The sequence below is a fragment of the Hippocampus comes genome, unplaced genomic scaffold (genome assembly GCF_001891065.2).
Source record: "Hippocampus comes isolate QL1 unplaced genomic scaffold, H_comes_QL1_v1.1 scaffold68, whole genome shotgun sequence".
NCBI classification, from domain to species: Eukaryota; Metazoa; Chordata; class Actinopteri; order Syngnathiformes; family Syngnathidae; genus Hippocampus; species Hippocampus comes.
In genome coordinates, this window is record NW_017805625.1 from 5,116,244 (window position 1) to 5,126,800 (window position 10,557).

Sequence of the window (10,557 nt, forward strand, 5' to 3'; positions counted from 1 at the left end):
ACAGGGCGGCGAGTGGACGCGTTCGGCCTAAATCGACGTCGGACGCTTGTCTGGAGAGGTGGACGTCCTTCGAGACGGGCGATCCGGAGGACTGGGCCAACGCTTTGCTGACCAGAGGACGCAGCCGCCAACCTCTGGTTCTGGGAGACAACAGCTTTGCAGACCTCGTCCAGAACTGGATGGACCTACCCGATTGTCCCGAGCCCGCCGAGCCGAAACCCAAAACCAGACGCAGACTGGGACGAAGCCTCTTAGGAAACATGCGGAGGAAACTGGCCGGCTTGTCAAAGAGCGTGGAGGAGAGAGTGAGGATGAGGTCCGCAGACGCTCACCTCAGCAGAACCGCCAACGCCCCCAAGCGTCTCTCGTGTCCCGTTGTGTCGTCGGAGCCTAAGGTCCCCTTTTTCCACCAGTCCCACTCGGCTATTCACGAGCTGGACACGGACTTTTACCATTTTGCCGCACTCATGAAGTCGGGGAGCAGGCAGCCTATCATATGCAAAGACATCATTGGCTACATCTGACACACAGAGTCACTTTATTCGTATTTGATGTCATGTTTCTCACTTTTTTTAATACTTGATAGAGCGAAGACCTATTTAAATGCTCCCTGTTTAGTGAATACTTGGATGTGAAGGATTGTGAGTCAAAATTGTCCACGGGGAGTTGAAGGAACGAACTGTACTGTTACACTGCAAATAAAAAAACTGATCATAAGCATCAAACGTGCAAAGTTGTTATTCCTTAGCTTTGGAGTTATTATGTGCCACTCTCACACAATTTTTAAATCATGATGTATTCCCCAGGTCACTTTTGCAGCATTGTGGTTCGCACGTCCACATTGTGTCTAATAAATAACGCTGTATTGTATTCCCTTTAGTGTAGCTCCATCTAGTGGAGGCATACCGCAACCACAGCCACTATTTTTGCTTGTATTGTATGCGCCTTACAGTACGGTGCGCCCTATATATGAAAAACGTTTTTAAAATAGGCCATTCACTGAAGGTGTGCCTTATACTCCAAAGTGCTTTATAGTGTGGAAAATACGGGTAAATATGACTCATGTAAAAGTAGTCCTCCAAGAAATTCTTGAGTATGAGTGTTTGTCTTTTTGACATTCGTATGGTATTTAATAAATAAATAAATCCGAAGTTACTCACCACTTACTCTGTACTTGATTAATTTTTCCTGCTGACTATGTTCTTACTGTTACTCTCGAGCAATTATCTGAAGGGCAACTTTTTACTTTTCCTTGAGTCATTTAATTCCAAAGCAACGGTGCCTGGAGCGCAATTTTTTTGGCTGCTCGACTCAACTCTGTGTAATCTTAAGAACCAAATGGTCTGGCGCGACCGAGTTGGTGAAGTAATACAATTCGGGGTGTGCCTCAGTTCTTGTATCCGTTGGGTATTTCTGTTTTTACTCAACAAAAATCATTGAGCGCAACTTTTGCCTCGTCAGACAATGGGACTATTTACAGAGTTCTAGCGGCTGGCTGAGGTCATCTCCCTTGTGTGTACGCACGGGGAGGTGAAAGGCGAAGCGAGGCATGCATCACGTCGACTTTATGGCTGTCACTCGACCTCATTTAACTTACTCTTTATTTGACTTGGTGGCATTGCGTCATACGTACACACGCATGACCTAATAGAAGCGGCTCACGTACGATTAGTGAGGAGACACCGAGACAAGGGGTTGAGTTATACACTTGCCGAGATAAGCTAATGATCACTTAGCGTTTGCCGCGTTCACATTAATCCGGGGTGGAAACGGCGGCGGACAAGATGGAGATAAGGGGAGATTATTCCCATGCTCCTTACCTCACACATCATGTCATCATTTTGTCACATGAAAACAAGGAGGAGAGATGCTTCCCTCTTTTATTAGTCTGGAATGTCACAGAGAAATATCACAATATATTATCAGGACACTGTTGTGTGATCGTTGATGGAGAAAATGGGAAAACTATGGAAAGTGAAATTGGGAGAAATTTGGTTTGCGAGCTCACTTCATTAAGTGGGACGTATTATGGAAAATTGACTTTTCAATTATTTACTCATATAGAAACTAGTTGGGTCTCTGGAAGTTCCGTCCGCCCATCAAGTGTGAAATTAAACATCCAAGTGAACTATTTTTTTTTTTTGGGCTGCTTATCCTAGCAAAATGTCAGATTTTGTCGAGTTATTTTCGACAATCCCGCCCACACGCATTTGACGCTGGCTGTCACTTTCGACCTTCACACTTTCATCCTTTTCTGCGTCATGTGGCAAGAGACAACGAAGCGCTCTAAAACTGCCACGCCAGTGGAAGGGATGATGCATTTTTGCGCTGCAAGTTTAGCTAGCCAAATGCAAATTGCAATTGCGCCGGATAACTGCTGCGGCCACCAAAGATGCTCCAGTGTTTAGAAAGTGAGTGCCTCTCAAGTTTTTTTTTTTCCTAGCAAAATGAAAATCTATTGAGGCAAATCTGTTAATTGAAAGGCTCTGAGGGTATTTGTTGCTCACTGATCCTTACCGCCCTCAATCTCATCACAGCAGTTGTAATCATCTCTTGAGCATGCACGCTGTTTGTTCAAACCCTCATTACAACTTCGAGCATGCCACACAGCCATTCTCAGGATTATCTCACTACCCTGTTTGGCCCTTACACACTCGATGTGGCAGATTAAGATGGATTAATGTCTTTAGAAGTACTGTCATTACAGTATTTGTTGATTTAAAAAAAATAAATAAACAAGGCTGAAGCATTTGTGGATTTTTACTCTGCATGCATATTACACAACAGCGTCTGTGAGAAAATGATGATAAATATCTCTCCAGTACAGCTGGAGGCTAAAATGTACCGCGTGTTAGGAATAATGAACTGAACGAATTGAGGAATGAGCTTTCATATGACAGTTTTGACATCATGCTGAAAGGGAATTCTGAGGTGCGTTATCTAACAAATTACGCAAGACTTTTTTTGAAAGAAATATTGATGTGGTGGTATTGACTGAATAGTCATGAGTCAAATTGCTTGATATTCATCACTGTTACAAAAGCAGACAGTTGAGGCGAGAAGAATTAATTTTGTCATCGATCGCTGCTTGATGGCTTCTCAGCGGATTTCAGGCGAAAGTTTTGGGGCCGCATATAACACGTCATTACAGAGAAAAAGCTGTTTGTGAATGGTGATTTTGCGGAGGGGTTAATATACAGGTACTTGTTAAGGTCAAGAAAATATGCTAAGTGTATTTATATGCCCACAGGAACACATTATGACAAATGTGCATAAACATATATGACCCCCTATTAGCCGAGCGGTTAGCAGAAGCTGAGACAGGAAGTGAACTGCGGGGTTTGTGAGGCCTCCTGGCTGACACAAAGATGAATGTTATTTTGATTGTGTGTATTTTTCTATCAGCCCAATACCAGGACTTGGAAGCAAAACAAGTAGATGGCATATGCTTTCAGTATATGTCTTTTAAATGCCCGTTAAGATTTAAATGAAGTAAACAAAATGAACATAGCATTTCTTGTGATCATTCATTTGTTTGTGTTTTATGGTTCTTGTGACTGCCTGAGATCTAAACAAAGCAGCTGCTCCCAACTATAATGTGGAGCTCATAGTTCATGGGAAGGATAACAGTGGTGATGACACACATTTTTCTTTGCTTTAGTTCTCATGGTCAAACGGAGCCTTCGGGGTCACAACGCACTTCCTCTTCATGGTCTGGTAGTGTAAACATTTTGGGACTAATTAAAGGAGAGATGACCAAACTTGCAGTACATGTAAAGTTCTACCTTTGTGAAGTTGATGCTCAGGTTTAATGAAAGAAGACACGTTCATGACTGTGGCTGTGGTTTAGAAGTTGCCGTTCTTTGGTACTTTGTTTCATAACAAATCTTGTTGAGGCTCGTTCTTCTATTTTATGTGTGGTAAAAAAATAAACCCATGCCAAGCTAGTTGATGCACTCTGAAGTGAGTTCTCGTGAGCCGCATGTGAGACATGCAGTAAATGTGATGGATGGTATAAATTTGGCCTGCACTATAGCTATGGATTCTATTGACCGGTCACGCTAACACGTTATGTCATCATACCTGCCTTGGCGTGAAACTCGTTTCAAGCAGACTGAATCACAGAGCTGGAGGAGCTGTACCATAAGTGTGCCTCTGTCAAACAGTCACCCAGCCTTTCTGCTTTCCCAGTTCCTCAGTAATTGGTAGGCGCTAAGCTAACTTGCTCCACACCAGCTTCCCGTAGAGGCTGGCTAGCTATCACGGCTAAACATTTTCCTTCCACGGTGTAGAGTTGCTACTTTGAAGTTTATACCCTTGTCCCTATGACAGTGAAGATACACTTCTGCCAAGTATCACTGAAGGAAGGCGAGGACTAACTAATCATTTGACGAACGGAGCAAGAAGCGGGAGGAGGGAGAAGACGGAGAACCCATGCTAACCGTTAAGCTAGAGTCATTGCTAAAGTGGTATAAATCTAGCTGGAAATACATTCCAGTGGAGAGTTACCAACTATGAACCACAAATTGTCAGATAAAATAATACATATCTCGAAAAAAAAAAGTAATGCAACAGCTTAACAGCAAAAAGCAGGACTAAAACACTCAGTATATGAGCAATACCCCAACATAAAAAAAAATGTAGGTGTTGGCAGTGAAATCCACTTAACTCAGGTCACAACAAGCAGCAGCTTCACGTTCTGGAATTAAAACAACCACAAAATGTTGCCTTTTTTTTTGGTTGCTTAATGTAATCGATAAGCTAACAAATAGCATTATGTCGCTGTGATACATACATAGGCATATATTCTTTATTTTCCATCACAATGTAGCTCCCCATACACTTCTATTTTGTCTTTTAAGTCAGTTTTGTCATACGTATATCAGTTGCAGATCTTGAAACGTTTGAAAACATCCATCTGCAGAATGTGGTTCTAATATTTGTCATGTGTTGATTCTGAGAGCTGCACAATGCACCCACGTAGAGGTCACTTTGTGTCTCGGGCCTGTGCACAAACTAATCCGTGACATGCCTCCGCCTCTATGTTGGCTAACAGCGAAGAAAAAAAATGAAGAGGATGGAAAAACAAAACAATTGTCCTCGGGCTATTTTCCCCCCAGTTTCATGAATGAACTTTTCCACAAAACTGCAAATTTCCTTTTGCTGTCTCAAAATAAGATGTTGCGTCTCTGCAGGTATTGTATTCAAGGCTTGTGCTTTATCATTACAAGGCTCCAGCTAAAATAAGAAAAGGCAACGCAGAATGTGGTGATGTTTACAATAAACGCCACGAGGAGAAGTTTCCAAACAACGCAGGGCGCCTAAGCCACATGTGGATACAAAAAAGCATTCCTTCATGCCTCTGTTGGCGGAGGATGCGAGCGTTTAGCGGCCATTCACCGCCACACAGGCCAGAGTGTGTGTTAACAGTCTCACACACAGCCCAGCTAAGTCAAACACACACTCTCTTTAGCAAGCGCAAATATTCACTACCTCATGCACATAAACATTGTCACCTAGTTTACATTGACTCAAATAGACACAAGCGGTCACCATCCACAAAGCGGCAACTTTCTCCCAAGTGTACTCATAAAAAGTTCTCCATTCCGTCCCATCACTCACATTGCTGACCCTCACTGCACCTCCAAGCTATGTAAACTTTTTCCTGCATGTGCAAATACTACACTCACAGGATGCATCACACTCCAGGAGTGTGGGAGCGGGAGCTCGCCTGGTTCGTGCACCAGAAATAAACCAGAGACCTCCAGCAAGGCCAAACAAGTATAGCAGATAGCAGTAGAGTTTCCCCGGTGGGCTACTGTAATAGGAAATATCGGTGAGGCAGATATTGTTCTTTTCTTCATTAAAAAAAAAGACAAGAAATAAACAAAAAAACACAAAACATGCCAAGGTGTAATGTTAAACAGTTGAAAATTATAGTTGACGTTCCACTCCAGCCCTATAGGTGGCAGTAATGTGCCAGCTGTGCCTCATTCCGAAAGAGAGACATGGTGTCGCCATTTTTTTTCTGTGGTTACATTTGATGGTAGATGATTTCAAAGGTTGATCCACTTTGAAATCAAATGTAGCCAGTTTGTTCTGTTTTTCTCAATGGGTCAATTGGCTCCTCAGCTGTTCCATCGCCAGGTGGGCATGTATGGCCGCCAATGGAACTGGGTCAATGAGCTGTGGCAAACTTTTTTTTTTTTTTTTTCAGGAAAATAAGTGGAATGCATGTGTCACCTGTAGTATATTAAAGTCTTGTTTTTTGTTGCATTTGTAGCTGAAATAATTCCGAGATGAAAAAACAAAATGCTATTCGTGAGGTAGAAGGCTACCTCTAAGTTCCTGGAGAATGATGTCATATGCATGAATAAACAGGGACTCTCCCATTCTGCATTTTGCCCTCGTTAGGTTGAGATAAGACACATTTCCTGGATCCGCATCCCAAAATGTAATGGCTTCTTTCTTGGGCCGCACTCCTCCACAAACCTTGAAGGAAAATCTGTTAAAAATAATTCCCGAGTTCCACTCATGATAAAAACAGTTACGAGAAGGTGCCAATGGGCTGTGTGCTGCCTAATGTTGTGTGGGCAGCAGATAGGATTCTGCACTATTTCCATTCTGGGGTGGGGAGGAACCGACAACGTGACTCAACAAGCACAAATAATTCTTTTCATAAAAGTGTGAAATCAAAATGAAGTGCCATTTGTTCGGGTAGAAGGATGTTCAGTGATTTAGGGGGAGTGTTATAAGACGCACAAATGATCAGGGAGTGTACCATTTACTTTATAGTATATCTCGGTAGATGTTTATAATCCATACAGCCTTAGCTTTGACACTCCAATCAAACATTCATCCGTTGTCCACAATGAAAAACTTCAGGCACTTCACTTTGTTTTGTTCACACCATTCAGTTAAAGTGATGGGACAAAATGAGTCCAAAGTGCGAAAAAAAAAGACTATGGTGCATAGAATAGCAGACGAGAGCGATAGCGAATAAAATAAAGAGATAAAGGAAGGTCAAAAACTGTGCAGCTGGCTTCCCTCCGCAATGCCTGACCGAAATCACTCACAGGTCATTCAGACTTAAAGGTAATTAAATGGGTATGAGAGCTATTGCAAACGTCATACCCTTTTAATCAGCTACATTCCGTCCAATGAAAGAAACTGTTAAATTAGTACTTCGCATAAACAGAAACTGTTGAAAGAGAAACATTCAAATCAGAAATTACCGGGATGTAAGTAAACCCCTTTTTTGGGAGGGGGGGTGTAAGAAGAATCATAAATCAACGATACCCTAACATCAATTCAATTGAACTGTACTTCGGCTCCTACAGAGGTAATAAATATTTCCTGGATGTGCATCCCAAACTGTAATGGCTGGAAATGTATCCTCCCCTTCTCAAATGTTGTTCTGCCCGACTGCATTTCCACTAAATATCCATCACACTAAAAATAACTGCAGTAGGAGAAGCTCATACTCCCTTGTTGCACAAAAATACGTTTCTGGCACAAAGAGGCATGCAGATTATCCATTCATTCTGCATGGACAAGCAGAGAAAGAATAGGTCTAAAAAGGAATCTGATAAGAAATTTCTGGGTTAGGCATGTGATAAACACAGTTTCGAAAAGTTACAGTTCGAATGAGCTGGAGAATGTTGCGTGGAAAACCGAAAGGACTCAATTCTTGGGCAGGGAGGAATTGCCATTCTGATTCAGAAAGTAAAACTATTCCCGTAATCAGAAGTGGGGGAAAAAAAATTGCGGGCTACTTCATGAAGAATCATGGAAAATGTCAGGATTTGATTGTGTCATTTTTGTGGAATCGTAATAACTGAGATAAAAAGATGGACACGGAAGAGTTAGGACAACATGTATCGTGGATGAGGTGATGCAATCGAGGGGAGGACGCATATTGGACGCACATGCGAGTGACCGTGCAGGCATTTTGGGGACGTGAGAGCGACACAAGTCACACAGTCGAGCTTGTGCGCTCGCACAGTCGCTCATTCTGTCGGGCAGGAAGCAGAGGTCACCAAAGCGACCTTGATAAGCCCACTTCTTGCAGGGCTCCTCAGCGTGCTGTCCCCGTCACAACGCCACACGCGAGACCCTGAGGACAATGAAGTCCTTCTCTTCTGGAAGATGCTCTCAAAGAATCTCAGTCTCCTGCGTCCTCCCTCACACTATTCTCATCCTCACTTCCTGTTCCCATCCCCCGTCCCTTCCCCTTCTCTATCATACGCTATTAATGAACCATTTGCATCTCAACTGGTTCTGCTGAGTTACACCCCCCCCCCACTCTCCCCCGCTCCCCAGCCCTCAAAGACATTTGTCAGTAAAGACGAACACACTATTGGTTTGTCAGCTTCATGCGACGTTCTCACGCTGTGTGAGTCTATGGATCATTTGTAAGCATGTTCAGCCGACTCTTGTCTTGATGAAGGCCAGAGGCGGCTCAGTGTAAATACAAATATGCGACCCCCCTCCCCACCAAAAAAAAGTGAGGGTCACACATATTGTAATCCATCTAATGATGCCCCATAGACTGTGTGCGTGTGCGTGTGCGTGTGTGTGTGCGTGTGGCCTCGCAGAGATTCATCTCCAAAACGACAGAGTGAACAGAGTGTGGTGTGATTCTAAAAAATTAACCCCACCGTTAACCCTATTTTAAAACATCTTGGATCGGTTTCGCCAACGTGGCCTCAGTCCAAGATATTAAAAGCAGATGTTCATGAGTCATAGCGATTAAACTTTCTTCTGAAATGCTTCCACCATTGTGGCGCAACGCATTAATAACTTCAAAGAGATAACTTTTGACAAAATCCAATTGTTTAAACCGCCTTCTTATGTCTCGTGTCCAACAATGAAAGATGATCTGAGGGGTGGGAAAAAAAACTCCCACCGAGTTTAAGATATCATATACCGTAATTTCTCAAAAAAAAAAACCCCGCCCTTGAATGATGATTTTTCTTTGTACTCCTGAATATTATGCTCTCCTGATTTGCTAGTTGTTACCAAGGGAACCCGGGGAGTGGGAATAACTTAGAGATGGTAGCTACAAAAACGGGCTAACACTGAATTTCTCCCTTGAAGATACGCGGCTGCCATATTCTTGACCATCATCAACAAACAAACAAATGAATGCGTATCATGCTCGGTAAACTTGTATGACATGATGTCACTCACGTACAGTGCTTCTTTTCAAAATAATGATGCTCACTTAACTGAGTGCCCCCGCGACCCCAAAAAAGATCATGATCATCAGCAACAGCAACCAAAGCTTCCACTGCGGCATGTGAATTTAGCGAAGGTAAAAAGCTTCTGGCTGTTCGCGAGGTGCATCCTGCTCATGGCCCCCAATGTCAACAAGGCCCAGCGGAGGTGGGCTAAGCAAGCAGCAGATGGTCTGCTCTAAAGCACCTGGACAACTATTGATTTTAAACACAGATGTCAGACCTAAAGGCTGCATGCACGACTGGCTGGCTACCGCTGATTGGGTCAAATATTAAATGTTGAGTGGTGTACCCGACCTCAAAACACGGAACAGCATACACTTTGTTTTGTGTAGTACCTCTAGTAATACCAGACGTCCTTTTTGACTTTTTAGGACCTGCAGGAAAACTTTGGGCTGGGAGTTCAAAACCATCCAAGATTTCATTAACCTCTATCATTGCCTCATAATTCAAATCTGACTGTAACTCATGACTGACTATGTGTCACTCATGAGTTACAGCACCGCTGTTTTTTAAAAATTTTTTGTACAAGCACAGTTTTTCAGTTGCTGATTTTTATCTCACCTCTCAATAAAGATTTTTTTTTGAGTCGACAGGTTATACATCTCAATGGTGGAAAAGGTTTTGGAGTGATTTATCATGGTCATGTGTACACTTTTTATATGCACTGTAGTTATGTAAAATATCAGTGTAGTCAAATGATCTATGAAAATAATCTTGTTATGTTATGCCCTCTGGACTGCTGTGAGAACTTAACTTTTAATTATGACGGTCTGATTTTGCACAGTGTTGTACGGAAAAGCCAGTACTTGCAAACCGTGGCCACTCTCCATCTCCAATGCGTTATATGCTTGGCTATCAGGGCAGAAGCAAATGGAAACAAGCACAAAGTGACTTTTGTCTTGGGCTTGGTCTCATCTGACTCAACTGATTTGAGTTGTTGCTCGGTTTGATGGCGCCTGACATGAGCTGGGCCTGTCACATGAAGAGTTGGAAACTATCTTGTGGCACTAAAAAAAAAAAAAAAAAAAAAGTTTTGAAGGAAAGATGTATTTTCACACTGTAGGTATATAGTAGCTAGCTAGATAAATGCAAGTTGCAGTCGTGATATATAACCAATGATGTGAACGAAGATGCTCAAGTTCTTACTCGAGAGAGCGGGAGTGGCGACTCCATGCCAGGGCCGTGTTTAAGCCACGCCCCAAAATGAGGAAAACTGAAACGGTTTCACACTAAGTCTATTTAGAATCAAATCGCTGAGTTCACTATATGGAATCTTAAATTATACCTTGAGTAGAATCAAATTTAAATCAATGTT

At 42.6% G+C, this 10,557-nt stretch overlaps 1 protein-coding gene and 1 long non-coding RNA gene across 2 annotated transcripts in view; one reads left to right on the forward strand and one right to left on the reverse strand.

Annotated features, from left to right (window-relative positions):
- The window catches only part of LOC109522431 (protein FAM212A-like), a 4,292-nt gene extending 3,567 nt beyond the window's left edge, over positions 1 to 725 (forward strand). Inside the window, 1 exon segment of the mRNA XM_019881001.1 lies at positions 1 to 725. This exon segment is cut by the window's left edge and continues 32 nt beyond it. Within this exon segment, the coding sequence (XP_019736560.1) occupies positions 1 to 524 (524 nt within the window). The 3' untranslated portion in view covers positions 525 to 725.
- LOC109522432 (uncharacterized) overlaps positions 1 to 1,135 on the reverse strand; it is a 12,276-nt gene extending 11,141 nt beyond the window's left edge. Inside the window, exon 1 of the long non-coding RNA XR_002169566.1 lies at positions 979 to 1,135. This is a non-coding gene — a long non-coding RNA (uncharacterized LOC109522432). The remainder of the gene's footprint in view (positions 1 to 978) is intronic.
- Positions 1,136 to 10,557: the final 9,422 nt, after the last annotated feature.